The sequence below is a fragment of the Chionomys nivalis genome, chromosome 24, assembly GCF_950005125.1.
Source record: "Chionomys nivalis chromosome 24, mChiNiv1.1, whole genome shotgun sequence".
Classification (NCBI taxonomy): Eukaryota; Metazoa; Chordata; class Mammalia; order Rodentia; family Cricetidae; genus Chionomys; species Chionomys nivalis.
This window is the reverse complement of record NC_080109.1, coordinates 35,831,044-35,851,519: the sequence shown is the minus strand read 5'-3', so window position 1 is coordinate 35,851,519 and position 20,476 is coordinate 35,831,044. Positions and strand designations below refer to the sequence as shown.

Here is a 20,476-nt window from a genome sequence, read left to right as displayed (position 1 = left end):
GACACATATTTTTAGAGTAACTACATTATGTTTTAAACAGTTAAGGAATTAATTACATTTATTGGCATGTAATTCCTACATGTTTACATAATATAGACTCACAAAGATGCTACTCAAATGCTTTCTCTTCCACACGTTTCTGTCTGCACCTACTTAGATGTAGCCAGCACTTCTTGTTCTTTGTTCCAAAGTAAAGTAAAAAGGCAAGAAAAATTCAGGGTCAAAGAAGGATAAAACTATTAATCACTGTCTCCCTCTGTCACGCCAACCATTCCTTCAATTCATCATGCTTCTCATTCCCTGGCACCCTCCCTCCTCTCCCAGGCCCATTACCCCAGGTTGCTATAGAAGTTATGCATCTTACTCTAGAAGGCAAAGGAGAAAATGGCATTTAGATACATTGATTTTTGCTTCATTCATCTTAATTTGTTTTGTTTTGAGGATTTCATATTAGCACAGGCTGGCCAGGGACTCACACCGTAGCTTAGGCTAGCCTCCTGCCACTTCCTCCTAAGTGCCTGATAGCAGACGTATGCCAGCACACTTCACTGGATCAGTTCTGAAGTCTGTGCTTGTACTGCGTGTCCTCAAATGTCACAAATCCTACAGAGGCCAGGACTTGTCTCCACCGTTTTCTGTTCCCAGTGGTCCCCAGGGTGCTTGGTGCAAACCTCCTCACTGACAGAGGACATGACACAGGGCCACAGGTATAGGAAGTGGGTTCCTGTGGTCCTCAGAGACTGCACTGATGTCACCCCGCACATAGGCATCCACAGTGCTGTACCTTTGGCTCTGTAGGACCTGCTGTACTGGTAAATACTGGTTAGCACTGTGACAGGATCTAAGATCACCTAAGAGATAAACCCTGGGGCACTCTTGTGATGGAGTTTTTAGAGTTTATGCAGGTGGAAAAGGTCTACTGTAAAAACGGGTAGCTGTGGCTCAGGACTGCATCAAGTGGAGAAAATGGGCTGAGGACGGATGCTCGTCTTCGTCTGTGCCCTGGCTGAGAATGCAGTGTGAGCTGCTGCCTGAAGCCGCTGTTCTCTCCGCCATGATGGACGGTACCCTTGAACTGTCAGCCCAAACACACTCTTCTCCCTTACTTTGATTCTCATCACAGCAACAAGAAGATAGCTAATATGCCTTCTGTCTGTGCTGAGGACGCTATGTAAGGGACGTCCATCGCTGAAGCACACATAGAAGCTGGGTGGGGTGCTGCACACCTGTGATCCCCACACCCGGGAACATGGCGCAGAAGGAACACCCTGAGTGGGAGGCCGGGTGACATAGTGAGGTCCTGGGAAGTCAGCTGGAGAGTGAGACACTGTCTTCAAAACCCCAGACAAGCATAGCTGTTTGGTGGAGATAGCACACAGCTAAGCAAGGACACTAAGCCCAAATGAGGAAGACATTGAAAAAGTATAAACCACTGAAGAAGGCCATGGAACCAACAGATCCAGAGCCTAAAGCAGGGTGGTTTCCAGGGACGGAATATTTTGCCTAAAGAACATAATCAACTCAACTGCCATATTCTCTACCAGGGGCAGGGCTGGGTGGCCTAGGAGTAGTAATCCCCCTGCAGCCAATATTTCTAGGCAATAGTTTACTTAAAACTTCTGAGACACGGGGGTGGGAAACACTTACCTCGATTTCTTGGTATGAGCTATTAATCATGGCAATTAGCATGTTGAGTAAGACGACCACCATGGTTACATTGTATATTCCGTAAAGAACATATCCAATATTCTCGATGAATTTGTGATCATATTTGAGGACTACGGAAGTCACTTCAGACAGTCCAAATATGGACCAAAACAAAGTCTTGAAACTTTCTTCAACACTGTTGAAAAATTAAACACAGTAATGAATAGCTTCCGGGGTTAAAAAATAAAAACAGGTTAGTATCTCATGCTGGGCAGATGTAAAATATTCTTATGAAATACTATCATCGTAAACTCCGAACAATTGCTTTTTAAAGAGCTATTACCGCTTACTTCATGTGTACCGGTGTTTTTTTTACATGCATGTCTCTGCTGTGCTTGCGGGGGTCAGAAAAGGGCACCGGATACCCCGGAACTGGAGTTACTAAGCCTGTGGAGTCTGGGACTCGAACCCAGGTCTTCTGCAAGAGCAACCAGAGCTATTGACTGCTAAGCCATCTCTCTAGCTCTCTAATAACTGCTTCTAACATAGATTTTAAAACTAGAATTATTGTTATGATATATTACTTTTCAAAATTTTTTTTGAGACAATATTTCACTATGTGGCCCAGGCTGGCCTTGAAGTGGTCCTCCTGCATCTAGCCCAGCTTCTCAGTGGCAGGATTCCAGGCATATGAGACCATGTCCACATTGTTACTGTACTTAGCAGGTATCCCCTGCGGTTTTCGGCAGCTGGTGTCAGCGCTTAGCTTCACTCATTGGGAGAAAGCTGGCATGACGTCACAATACCCATGCTTTCCCCCTGAAAGGATGGCAGGTTGGAAATTTAAATCAGAATTCCTGGGTTAGGTTTAAAACTAAATATCCACTTCAAAAAAGGATGTACCATTCATTATGACTTGCCATGAAGTAATTTGCACCTAGAATAAAAACAAACTCAATACCCAGGGAACAGGCTGAAGAGCTTTGGTGCATCTAGACGGCAGGATGCTGTGCAGGGGATAACGAGGCGGATTTATCTGCATGCATTTATAACACAAACGATAGCAAGGATACATTAAGGGAAGAAACGCAGCAAGTGTGAACTGCTTAGTCATCTGAATACAAAAGAGAGGGCTATATGAATACTTACAGTCTTCTTTTGGGGAAAAAAGAAATCTCTGAAAGTGTTCAAAAGAAACCATGGCTTCCAAGAATGGAAGAGAATGTATAGATTGAGGGCTGGCAAGCCCGTGAAGGAGAGGCTTCTCACTGTAAACAGCCCCGTTTGAATTTTTGGCACACAGTCACCCCGCGTCATCTGTGGGGAGTTAGTTCCCGAGATCCGCATGCATACCAGAGTCTGAGGATGTGCAAGGGAATCCCAAATAAATGGTACTGTACTTTCAGGTTACCAGGGTATCATCCCTGGAATTACTTAAGCCATCTCTTGGTTGCTTACAGTAACAAATATAATGCAAAGCTATGCAAATACTTGTTCAAAACACTACAGTCTTTAGGGAATACTGGCAGGGAAGGAACGTGCATGTTCAATACAGACACAGGTTTTTTTTTTGTTTTTTTTTTTGGTTTTTCGAGACAGGGTTTCTCTGTGGTTTTGGAGCCTGTCCTGGAACTAGCTCTTGTAGACCAGGCTGGTCTCGAACTCACAGAGATCCGCCTGCCTCTGCCTCCCGAGTGCTGGGATTAAAGGCGTGCGCCACCACCGCCCGGCTACAGACACAGTTTTTTAAAAGAATCATTTGATCCACAGTTGGTTGCCTGTGGGACACAGATTCTGGCAGCCGGCTCCACTTCCCCCGTGAAAACAATGCTCAGCTGGAAGAGGAGGGAGACCACAGAATGAGGGCATCCCAGCCCTTCCTGCACAAGTAGTGTGCAGGCCCTGGCCACACAAAGCACCGAATTTCATCCCTCACATGACTTTTTCTCCACTGGCATTTAGTGCATGATGTCATAGGACCTTCAGATCTGTGACACAAATAGAGAACCCTCAGATGGTCACACAGGTCAAGTTCATTAGGAAGCACAGGTGGAAAATTTTCTTTCCCCCCTCCAGGAAACTCTTCATAAAACGGTACTTTAAAATATTTTTTTTAACTGATTCTAAATCATAATGAAGCCTATAGACCCACGGTTTTCCATACTCGTTTACTTACTTATTCATTTAACCACTCAACCAGTATCACTGAAGCATCTCGTATGTTCTAGAAGTATTGTTAGTCCCTGGGGATAGAGGACTGAGAGTAAAGACTTCTGTTCCCATAGAGAGCAAGTTTCTAAAACTTTAGAGTGTGAAGTTACGGCACGTGGAGGCAGGAGGCTGCACAGTTTAGCCTCTGTTTCTGCGTTTACGAAACCTGCCACGGCACCACCCTCCCCTTCCTCTTGTTCCTTTGCAGACTTCCCCGCCTGGACTCCGTGCAGCCTCTGTGGGCTGGGTATGTGCAGAAAAAGAAGGACACTGCAGCTCTGAGCTCCTACTGTGGGCAAGAGGTTTTACATAACCAGCCTTACGTAAGCCTCACAGCGACCTTATTTAAAATCTATCATGCTTCTTTTAAAAACGAGGGGAATGACACTGAGAAATGTTCAGTAATTTAACCAAAGGGCGCAGTTAGAAAATAGCAGAACTGTGCTGCAATCCTGGCCTGCCAGACTTCCCAGCCGATATTCTTTCCACTGCATTATGCTGCCAGGCCTCCCTTCAAAAGAGAAGAGAAAAATGTGATCTGTCGTATGAACTATCGTGAGGCTCGGAGGGCAGGGAACTGCGCAGGTCCTGTCTAGTCACTAATGGAGTTGGGACTTTCTGTTTTGTCATTTATTACAAGAAAGTGAGCCTCTGGTCTCTTTTACCTTTAAGGCAAGAACTGTTTCAATCCCGATGTCTCCAAGGACACGATGCTGTGTGCTATCTACGGGGAACTTACTGTGTAGCTGGCTTGCAGCTGGCATTGTGGGGAACAAAGGGGAGCTGGTGAGGGCTTGTGATGTTCTTATCTGCAGGGGCTGAGGCACACAGGGAGGGCCCCATCCCCACAACGACCAAACGCCTAAGGGTGAGAGAAAGTCTCACATTTGGGGTAGCTCCATGGCAGGGGACCTTACAGTGACAGTGGCTATGGAGGTTAATCAAGAAAGGCTTTGGAGAGGAGGTGAATCTCCAGGGCAGGAGCTCTCTTTGGAGGAGCTGTCCTTTCTCTTATTTATTCCCCGTCCTCACTACTGATGGACACATCAACATAGAAGCCGAAAGAAACCTCAAAATGATGAAGCTAAATTTAGTGTCTATATAATATAAGAGACAGTCACTGTGAGACATTTGCCATTCAATTTTCTTTAAACAGCCCTTTTGGGCTGGTATTTTTCCAAATCTTGATCAATTTTTTTTTTGTGGTGAAATCTCACTAAATGCCAAGAGTGGACCAATGACCTTTATGACAATGGTCTGGATGACTGGCTGTGGCCACTGGTTTGATGGATTGGTTTTCTGCCCTGGAGAAGGGCTTCATTACAACAGCTGACATTCTTCACTTGCTGGACCCGCTAAAAATTCTTTTTATACCATTTTAGGATGATGTCTTACTTACGTGGTAAAAGCAGGATTGACTTTGGCCCCAAGGTAGTAAGAATAAAGGATGAACATGCCAATCATGAACGCCAGAAACACCATAATGAACAGAACCATGAACTTGAATATGTCCTTCACAGTCCTTCCAAGGGAGATCTGCAAGGGCCCAAAGCTCTCGTTTGCAGGGAGAATGTATGCGATCCGGGAGAAGCTGAGTACCACCGCTATGGCGTAGAGGCCTTCGGATATGATCTGAGGGTCAGAAGGGAGCCATTTGTCTCTAGCTAGAAGAGGGGAGAGAAAGAGAAAAAAAAATGGGTTTTTTAAATTATTCCTAACTATGCAAAACAAATACTGCAAACTGATCTATTATCAAGACAAGGGGTTCTTGCTTTGGTTGAAATGACTGGCAATTTAATTAACCGTCCAGATATGATTTTTAAATGTTAAACTAGAAGCAGCATCTTTATTTCAATTAATTAAAAAAACCCTATTATGAAGACACCAAGGTGGCCTCACATGGCACAGAAACAGAATAAAATACAAAAGAGAGAGATTCAATGTTTCATGGATATGAACTGTGTCCAGGACAAGAGACTATTGATATTCATTCACTCTCCCTGAAGGGATCAGCTTTATTTACTGGCTCTTTTGCCATGCGATTGGCAAAACGTCAGTGGAAATTATTTTGAAATCCAGTTCATCTATCAATTAACACTAGTAAAATGTTCAGCAGCAAGGGGGGGAGTATTACAAGTCAGAGTGATGCTGACCCTATGGGATGTGAGCCATGCAGCAGGCTCCCAGGAAGTGTAACTACGTTAGAGGTAGACGCAGAGTGAGGACCCTAACAGCATACATCAGCTCCAGGTCCCTGGCAGGGCAATGAAATAATAGACGGCTAACTCTGTGCAAACCGAGTCGCTGCCGAAAGAATGGGTGCACTGTAGACATTCGCAACCTGCAAACTTGACATCTGCTGACACTGCCTTCAATGACCCACTGTCATTTCTCTTCATAAAAACAGAAATCAAGACTTAGAAACGTTTAAAAACATGCATAAAGGAAGCAGGGAAGCCCGAATTAATGAATCCCCCTCCAGCCAACAGTTACTAAATACACAAGATAAATGTGAATACACAGCTTATGGAAACAGTCAAAGTAATATGTCACAAACAAGATTCCAATTCTTTAATTATAAATGGTGTCCATTTGCTCCTTTGAGCCAGCGTCCTCGGGACATGAAAACTCTTGCTTGCCGATGACGACAGATGATGGGTTTAAATCGCATGCACTGCAATACTGGATCTTTTGGAGACTTCCTACAAATGTTAAAGTATCTGTTCTCCTCACATCATTGAGTCCTAGACACACTTACGGTTTTCCTCCCAGCCACACTTTGGAATCCTGTATTTTATGCATAAGAATGTCAGACAATAATTTATTCTATCTTAATTTATTGTGGTATTTGGGTTAGGCAAGCACTCTAGGACTGTGCAATATCCCCATGCCTTTACTTATTTAATTAATTCATTATTTTTTAATCTATTCACATGCAGGAGCCCATTAAGTCACCCTGGTTGACCTTGGTCTGTGTAGGCTGGCCAGTTTTGAGCTTGCAGTTCTTTTGCCTTAATCTCCTGTGTAGCTGGGATTGCAGGGCTGACAAACATACAACCATAGTGAAAATTTGCCAGTAAGAGCTGCATAATACTGATTTGTGCTGGCAAAGAAGCCAACCGTGTCCTTTCACCTGGATGTCCTTGCCACGGGAAAGATACAACACCCTCTCCAGTGTCTACCGTTTCCACGCCAACTTTCTCATGTGTTGGGACTTTAGCTCCCACATCCTGCCTCTGCTGGATTTTCATTTGTCTTTTCCATGCTTCTGAGCGTCTAGCTTCTCAGATTCCAGACCTCACCCTCTCCCTACTGCCTACAAACGCTCTACACATTTCTCATGCTAAGGACAGTGGTTGCCTATTAATCTGAGGTTTGGCATTCATAATTTCAGTGATTGATGAGCAACTGTAGTTTGGAAATATCATATGGCAAATCCCAGAAGCAAACAGCGTGTGTGTTTTAGACTGCCCAGCCATCTAATTCTTCAGTGGGTCCATCCTTCCTATCCTCCGCCCTGTGTCCAGTGTGTCCACGCCAATAGGACCACAGTGTGTCCATGGCCGACAGGCTGTCTTCCCCTTGGTGGCTGAGCAGCGGTGGAGCTTCTCAGACTGACAGCCTCTACACAGTAGGGGCTGCGATAAAGAAACTTTTATCTTACTCAGTAACAATCCTACAACTCAAAAGTAGTGATGCTGGGAAATTTATTGCCATAGACCATTATAATTTTTGTGTTTTATTAGTTATTAATCAATCATAGTCTCTAGTTTATATATCAAGCTTTATCACAAGCATATATTTTCATATGTGAAAGGACACAGTATATATATATATATACTGTGTAGAGTTTGATTCTATCCATGGTTTCCGGCATCTTGGAACATCCTCGACTCACATAGGAGAGTACCGTGTCTTCTATTTCCAACTGTCAGCCTAGCCTTTAATGGCTGAGTCATCTCCCCAGCTGTTTCTTTCCAAAATGCCCTTCCTGAAATGTAAAGGGACCCCGCAGCTAACAACTCACCATAGGTGAAATACTGAACCTCAGGCGGAAGCGTGACTTCGCTCAGGTCGCTCTCTTGCACGTGGCTGTCCACATACTGCTGCGCTTTCGTGGCCTGCAGGAAGGCCAGGAACCTGGCGGTGAAGGCGGCGATGAAGATGGAGAGCATGCCGAAGTCAAGCACGTTCCACAGCTGCACGATGTACTCCCGGGGCCCTTCCAGCCAGAGCTCCTTGCACTCAGACCACATCATCCCTGCACAAGAAACCAGAGCCGTAGAGTAGAGTCTACAGCCGGGGCTGAATCAATACCCTGTCCACACCCGGGAAAAGGTGAAACTCCGCACCAACGGGAGATGCAGTCGGACACTGAGGCTCCGTGGAGCTGAGTGGAAAGGAAGCTCCCGCTTAGGAGCCAATGGACTCCATCACGTCAGAACTTAAAGAAACATATATAACGCCAGGATCGCTGCTCGGGTAGCCACGTGCGTGCAGAAGACATGGAAAAGGGGACAGGAAAGAAGCAAGGGGAAGCACCAGTCCAAGACTTTGTTCTGTAAGGTTTTGGGAGGAGGAGAGAAAAGGGAGTCTAGGAAAACAAAGAAGCTAATTAATTAAGATCACAGTAATGTAGGGGCATGAGTAAGCTCTGAATGGGAAATTCACCGCAGACATTTAACAAAAACTATGTCCTGTCACCCAGGAACACTCACTCTCCTGTAACTTCCCTTCCCCACTACCCCTCCTACTGGGGAGGCCAGGAACATCATCAGAAAAAGACTCAACTCTGAAAAAACTACCGTTTGAGTGAAAAAAAGATGAAGTATTCAGTTTAATAAATTATCCAGACTTTGTACAAGTAGATGTCCAGCCTTTTGGTACTGTGATGTGTTGTCGTGTACAGATGTTTTGGGATACGTTTATAGCGGTGGTGAGGTCCACAGCTGGCTGAGGCCATGAGGTGAAGGAGTGAAGAGACATCCTCACTGAGAGCAGCGAGGACACACTGGTGGGGACAGAACACAGAACAACTCGGGGATAGAAATCAAGGCACAGAGTGGTCCCATCTCCTGAGAAGGAGCAGAATTTATCCCTCATAGCACTCCAAACACAGCTTCTCAAAATGAGTTATCAGAGTAACAAACAACCCGAAAATGAGAACACTCCTAAAATCCCTGAAACAAATAGGTAACAAAGCCTCTCTAGTCACAAGTATTTCAGTTAAGTGAGGCCTAAGCTAATAATTCAGTGTCACCATTTCAGCATTATCTAGTACTGAATCGTTCAGTTCCTTTCTTATTTAACTTACATTTAATAGTCATATATGATGCTCTCATCATCTATATAGTATTAACAGTTTTAGTAGAAAATAGCATCATTTCAGTAACTATTGTTTTTTTTTGGGGGGGGGGAGGAGAGGTAGCAATCAGGGAACTAAAAAGACTTACCGAGAACCCAGACCATAATTAGCATTTCCGTCCATGTGAACTGGGTGGTCTTCACCCTGAAGATCTGCTTGGGGTAGTCAATGACAGTGATATTGGGCAGCGTGCTGATACCTTCAAACCTGTCTGAGGCGTTGAACACAAGCAGACCCAGAAAGATGATGAAGGAGGCGGCGTGTGCCACGAACTTCATGAAAGGGCTTCGAAGAATTTTCCCCAGCTGTGATATGACAGAGAGAGAGGGGGGGAGATGTGAGGGAGGGGAGAAGAAAGGGAGGGTAGAAGGAAGGGAGGGAGGGGTAGAATGGAGGGAGGGGGAAATGTGGTTAGGGAGAGATGAAAGGGAGGGGATGTGGGGGAGAAGGAGATGTTTGCCTTGGAAGAGCTATTCAGGCTTGTCCAACTTTTGGATAGTTATGAACATTGTCCAACACATTTGTAGATATCAAGTCCCCTGATGGTTATGCATTGTGAAAATTACTCTTTTTTAGGGAGATTTTCCCTCTAAAATTTATTTCAAAAGTCTTGGAAATTCAGTTTCTAAATGCCTACTACACTGTAAACCATGCTGCACTGACTGCCCACTTCTGGAAACTCTGTACGGAGGATGGTTCTTACTCTTACTTTTGCATGAAAAGCTATTGCAAAGTCAAAGTTTGTAGGCCTGAAAAGGAAACCCTAGTTTGTAGGTTTTCAATTTTTTTTAATTAAAAAAATAGGGCATTGAAAGTTTTTTGAAGAGTAAAATAATTGCTGCACTGTAAACAAAATTTAATTCTCACTTCCAAATAATTCCATCATACCATATCATCATATTTTAAAAGGAAGAAAGAAAATAAATAGAAGGATGAAAGCATTAGAATTGAGATAAATATCTTATCAATTACTACCTACATAATAGGGAGATGTAAAATAACTAGAAATTCCAAGAAAGGTAGCTTGATTAAAAATAATCTCCGAGTTTTAAAAATGATGCATATAATAAAGACAGTTTTAATGGCCAGCTTATAATTATTTGAAGGTGGCGCCTTATAAACATCCTGTGATACACTGTCCTTAAAAGTCCCATGCTCTAACAGGAAATGAGAAGCAGTTCCTTCTGTCCCCAGGGTATCCACAGTCCAAGGATTAGGTACATGGGACACATTTGTCCAGTATGTTCTCTATCCTGCACACTCAGAGCCTGGTTTTTAACTCTGTCTATGAATTTAAAAACAGATCTGGTTCACATTTGGAAGGCTAACTTCAAACTAATGTCCAGAACCTTAATCTGCTATCACAAATGATCAAGCAATGTCAAGTATTTCTGAATTTGAACACGCATGCACATGGACAATTGTTATGTTTCCAAACGGGACATAGAAAAACAAGCAACAATAATCACACATCCCAGTGCTGATTCAGCTGCAGAGGGTGTGTTTGGCATGACTGTCAAGGCACATGCAATTTCTTGGGTGTTGCCAAGTCTGTTTTTCTCAAAGACTGATCTTTAAAACTTTAAATAAGAAGAAAATAAAACAGTATACTCATTTTAAAAATGGATTATATGCGGAGTTTTCTGTTTGTTTGTTTTCCTTTTCTTTTTTAAACAGTATTGCAATCAAGGCTCATGCACATTAGGCAAGTGCTCTGATGCTGAGCTTTGTCCCCAGCCTAAGCCGTCCTTGCCCAAGTCTGTGTGCAGAGGCTGGAGGTCAGGATCAAGCGCCATTCTTCTGGGGCCTCTCCACCTTAGTCTTTGGACCTAGAGTTCACCAGTAAGTAAGCTGGACTGGCTGCCTAGCAACTCCAGGAACCTTCCACGTCCAGCTCTCCAGCACTGAGACTGCAGGCTCTGCCATCATCCCTTGCTTTGCATGCTGACACTAGGGGTGGAGCTTGGGTATTCATGCTTGCAAGGCAAGCACTTCATCAACTGAGGTGCACCCAGCCTGAGAATACCCCAGTTATCTCTTTGCTCTGTGAAATAAGCACAGCCGTGCATGGGCTCCATGGGTGGTCCAGTGCCTACGTTTCTTTTCTTATGATGAAACATCACTGCACTACAGCTATGGCCATACTCGTCTTACTTGCTGTCAGAAGTAACTGCACAAATGTTACTTCTCTCTAGACACGTATTCCTTCTTGTCTACCATGGGAATTTTACCCTGAAAGCCTTATTATGCCACGCCTTCAAATGTGATCTGTTCTGCTAGCCCCAAATCCTTTCCAGCTCTCTCCTGGAGCTGATCCACCCACTACAAAGTAGAACATGTTCCATGGTCACTTAGAAGGCGGAGCTAAAGAGCTGGGAGCCTGACCGTTAGCTGTTGCACTTTCCCAACAGAGATACACAGTATACCAAGCACAGAGGGGAGGAGGGAGGCTAGTACCCTGCTACAAGGTGCAATCCAATAGCCAATGGCAAGGAACGGAAGGCCCAAGGCCACGACCAACACGACCAGGCACTTGATAGCGATGGTCTGCTCCCGAAGGCCGGAGAGATTCTCATACCAGATCGTCAGAAGCTGTTGCTGGCAGTTGGGGTGAGCCACGAACTGTTGGGAGTAGAGGGAGAGACAAGTTAGTAGGCCCCGTCCACAACAGAGCATCCCAATACATGCCTTTGGGGCTGGAGAGATGGCTCAGTGGTGAAGAGCAGTGACTGCTCTTCCAGAGGTCCTGAGTTCAATTCCCAGCAACCACGTGGTGGCTCACAACCATCTGTAATGAGATCTGGTGCCCTCTCCTGGCCTACAGGAAGGATACTAAACAAACAAAAACAAACAAATACATCTTAAAAAAAGGTGTGTGCCACCATATCCAATACATGCCTTTGTAGAACATAGCCTGTTAAAACCTCCTGAATCCTCCCTTCCTATTAGAACGGAGGTGGAAACCAAAGGAGAAAGCTGAAGTCACTCCCACTCCCAGTCCTTTCTGCTAGCTGACTCCTCTCTGGCCATGGGTGACACTGGCTTTCTGTTGGGAAACCGTGACCCCACCATGTCTCTTGCCAGCTTTCTTGCCTTCATTTCAAAATGGAAAAGGCAAATGGTGACTTGGCTTATTCTTGACTAGAAGAGAAGTGTTAGTAAATTTCTGAGTTACTCCTAAAATACTACGCGAATGAGAAAATACATAAATGATGCAAATTGAACTTCTATGCTGTGGCTGAACACGAAAGGGCCGGCAGAGTTGTTCCTGCCAGCAGTTGTGCAGCCCCCGCTAGCACTACTCTTAACCGCCGAGCTATCTTCCCGGCCCTGTTTTTGTTTTTGTTTTTTTAACCTTATCCATAATTCCTATACACTTCTATCTTGCTTCTAAAATATTTTTAATTTTCTGACATGGGGTCTCATATTGTAACCCAGACTGGCCTAGCAATTGCTCTTTGTTGGATAACTTATTATGAAAACAGCATTGCTTTGGGTCAAATGCTGTCTTCAGATTCACATTTTGAACTCCTTACTCTCAAAGTACTGGCCCTCGGGACAGGACTTCAGGGCACACTTGGGGTCTGGACACAGAGTACACGAGATGGTGAGATTGGTGCCTATGTATTATAGACACCGCCCCCCCCCCAAAGGCTCTGCTTTTCCCATGTCTTACAAAGAGAAGCCAGTACTTTGCAATTTAATAGAAACAGCCCTGCTGCCATGTTGTCCACAAATTCCCAGCCTCGGTGCTGTAAGAAACAGGTTTCTGTTGTCTATAAACCACCCTAGTTAGGGTGCCTTGCTATATCTCCCAAACAGCTCAGAAATACCTGGCCGAAGGTTTCTTCTGATTGTTCCACCGTTGCTAGTCGCTAAGAGTATGTTAGATCTTCTTTCCAAACCATTTACTTACTGTCTTCCTCTCTTTCTTCCTCTCCTTATTCTTTTAAGGCAGAATCTCACTCACTATGAGCCCAACAGGTCTTGAATTTGGGATCCTGCTTCAGGCTCGTGAATACTGAGTTTAAAGATGCATGCCACTACACTATAAAGTTCACGGTTTCAAAACCATCTCACACACTAGAATAATCATGAAACAGCCTCTTGGAAAATGCTGTAGATGCAATCCAAACAGAAGAATTCCCAGGTCTGTGTTCCCTCGGGTTCTGCGAAGAGCTCCAAATCTCCACTTTTTCCCTGTGTTATATTCAGACCATTTCTTTTCTGTTTTACTCCTCCCCCTACAGCTCCTAAATGTCTATCATGTTTATTCATTCACCCTTCAGAAGGCTTTCTACACTATCAGCCAGCCACTGCACTGGGCATTTGGCACAAGATAAAAATAGGAGAGTCGGAACAGAAACAGAGGAAGAGTAGATGGAGGAGGAGGGGAGGGAATGGGAGGATAGGAGGGAGGGCAAATTGTGGTCAGGTTGTAAAATAAATAAATTTAATTAAAAATAAGAGAGTTTGTATCACTGTAAACCATGAACAGTCATTTCTTCAGAGCACACAGCAGGCCTTTGAGGATTTTTTGTTTAACTGTGCAAAGATGTGTTGCATTTGTTTAATTATGTACAGATGTGTTGCCGGTTTACCTTGCCTGACTAAGGCACCTGATTGGTCTAACAAAAAGCCGAATGGCCCATAGTGAGAGAGGAGGTGTAGGTGGAACTTCCAGGCAGGGAGAGTAAGGAGGAGGAGGAATATGGGCTTGCAAAAGAAAGAAAAGGAGATAACAGGAAGATATCAGGGGCCAGCCAGTCAGACATGGAGGAAGCAGGAAAGGATATACAGAATGAAAAAAAGGTAAAAAGCCTCGAGGCAAAACATAGAGGAATAGAAACAGGTTCAATTAAGTTAAAAGAGCTAGAGAGACAAACTTAAGCTAAGGCCAAGCATTCATAATTAATAATAAGTCTCCATGTCTTTATTTGGGAGCTTGTTGGTGGCACAAAGAAAATTCCAGCGACAGCAGGTTGTCAATAAATGCTATATAAGTCATAATAAAACTGGACTCCACATCCTCGTCAAGTTGAAATAAAGTTGCCTTAGTGGAAATGTTTCAGTACTAAGGGCTCCACATTTGAGAGACAAGACACTGCCTGGAATCAAGTCATAGCTCTCTGGAGACCCCAGGCAGCCAGGCTGAGGACAAGGAGCTGGGCATACCAGGAAAGTCACAGGTTGAACATAGAGTATCATCCTATAAGATTACTGTTTGGGGAGTCAAGCATGCACTTTTCTGGGACAACCCAAAGGTTTCTGTAAGTTACAGAGTATCCACAGGGCTAGGAGACAAATGCATGGATGAACTCACTTCTCACTAGGGAGTATCTATTAGTTACAGAATATCCACAGGGCTAGGAGACAAATGCACTGCATGCATTTGAATGTATGAACTCTCTTCCCACTAGGGAGTATCTATAAGTTACAGAGTATCCACAGGACTAGGAGACAAATGCACTGCATTCATGTCATTGGATGAACTCACTTCCCTCTAGGGAGTATCTGCTTGCTATGGCTCGAAAGCATCGCCTTTAAAATTCTGGTGTTGTCATGTGACATTCTGAAGAAGTGGGAGAGGGAAGGGCTCCCCAGTACTGTTCATCTGTAGTTTCAGTTAGGAAGGATTGCTTGAGTCTAGAAGTTCAAGGTTGGTCTGGGTAACTCAGCAAGATCGGGTATCTAAAAACAACACAGCCTTTGGGCTGGAGAGACGGCTCAGTGGTTGAGAGCACTGGCTGCTCTTCCAGAGGTTCTGAGTTCAATTCCCATCACCCACATGGCAGCTCACAACTGTCTGTAACTCCAGTTCCAGGGCATCTGACTCTCACACCAATGAACATAAAATAATAACAACAACAACAACAATAATAATAATAAATTAAAAACAACACAGTCCTTTGAAGGATAAAGATGACCATAGAAGAGCCGTTTGGTGATTGTCAGTTTGTGCTCCCATGTCTCTACCACACTAGGACACTGTTAGTGCTTCTGAAGGATACAGCCCTTCCTACCCCGTCGCTGCGAGAAAACGCATCCTGTTTGTAACGCACCCAGACTCAGTTATTGTCACAGCAGTACAAGTGAACCGAGATGCTGCTTCTCGTAGGGCCTACACTGTACAAACACTGTCTTATTACTATTCTCTCTGTGTGTGTGTGCATGTGTGTGAGTGTGTGTGAGAATCGGGGTGCCGTGGAACTAATGTGAGGATCAGAAGGGAACCAGTAGGCTTCCTTCTGCCTCCACGCAGGATCTGCAATGTCTTAGTTAGGGTTTGTATCGCTGTGACAGAGACCACGACTGAGTGCAATTTAAAACCCCAGCACACTCTCCATCACCCATGGAGGGCAGGGCAGGAGCTCATGGCAGGCACCTGGAGCAGGAGCTGAAGCAGAAGCCATGGAGGAGTGCTGCTTACTGGCTTGCTCCTTGGGGCTTGCTTAATTTGTTGGTTTTTGTTCGCTTCTTTGTTGTTGCTGTTATTTTTTTTATTTTTTTGTGTAACCTAGGTCCATCCTCTTGGGGATGCCATTGCCCATGATGGGCTGGGGGCTGGGCCCTCCCCCTCCCATATCCCCACAGACTTGCCTACAGGCAACGATGGTGCCATTTTCTCAACCGAGGTTCTTCTTCCCAGATAACTCCGCCTGTGTCAAGTTGAAAAGGCAACTAGGGCGCAGGGGGGTGAACTCAGATTGCCATGCTTCCCCAGCAAGCGCCTTTCCTCGCTGAGCCATCCCACCAGCCTGCTTTGGTTTGTTTTGATTTTGAGGCAGGGTCTTACTCTATAGCCCAAGCTGGCCTAGAGCAGAAAGCAATCCTCCTGCTTCAGTCTCCCTCATGCCGGGATTATAGGTCTGAGCCTCTCCCAACACTTGGCCACCTTTTCCACACAGAGTATGAGGGATGATACACATCAACCCTTGGGGCTTGTACCACAGGTGCCAACACTTGGTGCATGTTAAATCCTAGCACCTCACCTGCTGTGAAGGTAAACTCAGCATATCTGGCTAATTTCCTGTCACCAGGATCACAGCCTATGCTCTTGAGCTATGTAATGTCATCTCTGTTGAATATGTTTAAAATCCATACAAATAGAACTTCCTCAACAATTTAAAACTCCTAATACAAATACACAAGGCACATCTTAAAAAAATAAAATCAATACAATATTAGCAATTGAGAGCAAAACACCCTAATCCATCAGGAGATTGGTTTTTTTTTCCTTTCTTTCTTTCCAACAACTTCAAAAGAAGGCAGAGGCCTTTATCTCTTAAACCACTCTGTTTCCTGGGAAAATGTCCTTATGATGCCACACGGTCATAGCTGGCTGCGTCAGATTCTTGTGTTGTTTCCCAACTGCAGTGGACCAGCAAATGGAAGTCATTACAGAAATAATACCGTGATTTGAGGCTTTCTGATTCGAAGAGAAAAGGCTTGACACATAAGAACATTTCAATTGGGCTGGAGAGATGGCTCAGAGGTTAAGACCTCTTCCAAAGGTCCTGAGTTCAATTCCCAGCAACCACATGGTGGCTCACAACCATCTGTAATGGGGTCTGGTGCCCTCTTCTGGCCTGCAGGCATACACACAGATAGAATATTGTACACAATATATATATAAAACATTTCAATCTTTCAATAGAACAAAACTATCACGCCTTACAGAACACACACACACACACACAGAGAGAGAGAGAGAGAGAGAGAGAGAGAGAGAGAGAGAGAGTCAAATGAGCAGTAGGATGGCAGTTGCACCATCAACAAGGACAAGGAGATGGAAGACAACTGAATAAGCGTACACCTAAAATGACTGTGTTATATTATCTATTTAAACTCCTCTCAAGTGTGGAATGCTATGCAAAATTCTTGGGGGTTTCCACTCTTGTTTTAATGACCTTTTATGTTAGTCACGTGTACGTCCCTCATTCTCCCTCTGCACCCTCAGGTCTGAGGCTTCTTACACCTTCTGCGGAGAAACACACCCGTGGATAACTGAATGTGTCCGTATTGCCACAGGTCTAATTTTTAGATTACTTTTCTGTTAAGGATGAAATTAGAGCACTGGGGAAGAACTCCGGAAATTATTTTTCTCTAGAGCCTAGTTTTACAGACTAAATAGCCTACCATATCCAGTCAACAAATTTCCTATAATAAAGATTGTTCACCATGATGTAGGTAGAGATGGGGGCGTGTGTTCTGGGTGGGGGGAATGGGGCAGGGAGGACAAGCCCTGCTCTCCTAGCACAGAATAGCAGAGAGGTATGACCAGAGTTAGAACGAAAGGAGTAAATGTTCTCTAAGGCAGAAAAGACAGAATTGAATTACTGATTTCATCAATACCACCTAGCACTGTAACTATTCATCGAGAGTGTATATATAGCATTTCTTTACTCTGAATGAAGGTTGAAACAGGTTTTAATATGGACGCTAGTGGTCCTCCTACCTCAGCCTCGTGAACACTCAGATCACAGGCATGTACCATCACACCTAGCTGATGTTTATTACCACAGGGTTTACATCTTTTATTTACTTTCATTAACAAATGTTTTTAGATTTATGTATTTCATGTGTATGCGTGTTTTGCCTGCATGTATGTGCACCTTGCACAACCACCGGATGGTTGTGAGCCTGAGAACTTAACCCAGGTCCTCTTCAAGAACAGCAAATTCTCTTAACTGCGAAGGAATCTCTCCGGCCCCTTCCTTCCAGACTTTGTTGATGATCTTTCTAGTGTCTGGAAGTTCCAAACTATATGCTGTCAAGTTATCTGTAATTTTGTTTTAAGGCTTACTTAAAAAAGATTTTAAAAAATTGTATGTATATAAGTGTTTTACCTGCATGTACGTACATCACATGTGTGCCTAGTGCCCACAGTGGCCAGAAGAGGGCGTTGGATCTCCTGGAACTGGAGTTATGTTTGGTTGTGAGCCACCATGTCAATAACGGTGACCAAACCTGGGTCCTATGCAAGAGCAGCAAGTGCCCTTAACCTCTGGGTTATCTCTCCAGTCCTTCATGATGTCTAATATTATTATATAAAAAGCCCTTTCCTAATAAACATTAAATTCATAGCCATGCATGTTGATTGGTAACAAATTTTTGCTTACAACACTGCATACATTGTAATCGATGCATCCACTTGTTTGAAATTGGGTAAGCCATTCAGTCTGCAGTGGGTTGGCGACAGAGCATCTCTGCAGATGAGCTGTTTCTGCTAGCGTGGCACTTTTGACGAGATGATAAAAAGTCTGTGACAACTGAAATCAATTCTCCCCTCTCAGGTGTCAAACACAAGAGACTCATGTTACAAGATCTGTGACTTTGTCTGGACGCTTTTCTGAAAACGGCTTGCCATCAGTCTTGTTCCAAATTATCTTTCCCCCAGTATAAGCAAAACCTCCCAGGAAGAACTTCCCAAGAGGCATTTGGTTATCTTTGATAGGATCTGTTCCCAGAAAAGTTGTGTTCTTCCAATTTCTAGTGAAAATAAATCTTCCCAGCATTAATGACTGACCCAAATCCCACGGATATGACACAAAGTCCTCTGTGTTGTGGTGGAAGTGTGTGTGCCTGTGAGTGGACATGCGTGTGTGTCCGTGCAGCCTTCTCATACCTGGAAAGTGTGGGAGAGATGTTTCTCCACCCTTGCTTTGTTAGAATGTGAATGCTGGCTTAGGTTTCATTGGCCAGAGGCCAGTGGCAGGCTTGAGTTGCAAGAGGTCTTAGGACAACCAGACAAGGGCTCAGTGTCCCTCCAGTTAGTGCCATCACTGGCCACTCACAGCAGATGGTCCCAGGGAGTCCTGGGCTTGGATCTGGTCGAGGTTTCTGGATGTCTGGGTTGTACAAGCAGGTCCCTTTGCTTTTCCTTTCGAGTCTAAGAACTTCCAAGGGACCTTTGCTAACTTCTTTCTTGATAAACTAGTTTGATACCAAGGGTTGGATTTAGAGCAAGGAACACAAAATTGTCTTTTGTTCTTCAGCTTGCATAAGAGCCATCATTCTGACACAAAGTTATGTAGCAGAGATGCTGTGAGCCAGTCATTAGTGAACGGCACAAATTGGTCCTCGTGATAATTATATGCATTATCTCACAGAATCTTTAAACAACTGTCATTTTCCCCACTTTCCTGAAGAGTAGACCAGGGTCTAAGTGATGTCCATGGCCAGTCAAGAACCCCTGGTGACATCTCGAGGTGACCCTGGCAGCTTGGATCTACGCCTTTCCTTGTAAGCATGAGAACACACCAAAGGAAGAACAGACGACATGGCTGTTCACAGACGACCAGATCATACTCAAGACACACTCCTCACATAGCTGCTGCTTTGTCAGCTTCTAGCTTTTATTATCAAAGATTTATTTTATTTTAAGTGTGTGTGTGTGTGTGTGTGTGTGTGTGTAGGTGGGAGTTTGTTGTCCAGCATTGAATCCCCTGGAGCTGGAGTTACAGGTAGTTGTGAGGCGCTCACCATGGTCGTTAGCAACTAAAATTGGGTCCTCTGGAAGAGCGGTATATGTTTCTGACCACTAATCTCTCTCTAGTCCCTCTCTGTTACATAATATACTTAAACTATCCAATTCCAGAAACTCAGATTTTTCACATGAGATAATTTAACTGCTATTTTCATCAATTGTTTAATAGCTCAATGCAAACTAGAAAATGAAAATACGAAACAGTTTTTCTGTAGCAGCCACAGTAAAAGTAACCGTAGTCTTTATTTATGGCCTTGGCATGACTATCTCCATATTTGTGTCACAGCAGACACGTCATTTAAGCTTGGTAGCCCTCAGTTTCTTTCTATAATGGAATCCTATCATCTGTCTTAGCTGGTTTGTAGGTAAAATAGATACAGGTTTGTGGTAAGGATCAACACAGGAACGTATGCTGTGGTACCTTACGAACTCATGCAAGCAGCAGCCTTATCATTATCATTATTTTATTTTTTGTTTTATTTTGTTTCTGAGATTGCATCTTATGTAGCCCAGGGTGAACCCAGACTTGCTAGTTAGCTGAGGCAGGCTTTGAACTCCTGATTCCCCTGCCTCCACTTTCCAAGTGCTGGTATTAGACATGTGTGCGACCATGCTGTTATTATTAACGACATTCAAATGCACAGTTTGCAGAGTGCTTGGTTTATCCTAATCCATTTAAATTACACTAAAGCTCTGAGATACATTAGAGACAGAATCCTCTTATTGGAGGAAATGGAAATATAGAGAAGGCTCATCCTTGCCAT

General features: G+C 44.1%; 1 protein-coding gene across 3 annotated transcripts in view; it reads right to left on the bottom strand.

Annotated features, from left to right (window-relative positions):
* Trpc3 (transient receptor potential cation channel subfamily C member 3) overlaps positions 1 to 20,476 on the bottom strand; it is a 68,139-nt gene that overhangs the window by 18,641 nt on the left and 29,022 nt on the right. For all 3 annotated transcript variants that reach the window (XM_057756927.1, XM_057756928.1, XM_057756929.1), the window contains exons 4-8: positions 11,681 to 11,845; positions 9,312 to 9,528; positions 7,886 to 8,119; positions 5,258 to 5,522; positions 1,648 to 1,843 (exon numbers count right to left, since the gene is read on the bottom strand). In XM_057756927.1, the coding sequence (XP_057612910.1) occupies positions 1,648 to 1,843; positions 5,258 to 5,522; positions 7,886 to 8,119; positions 9,312 to 9,528; positions 11,681 to 11,845 (1,077 nt within the window). The remainder of the gene's footprint in view (positions 1 to 1,647; positions 1,844 to 5,257; positions 5,523 to 7,885; positions 8,120 to 9,311; positions 9,529 to 11,680; positions 11,846 to 20,476) is intronic.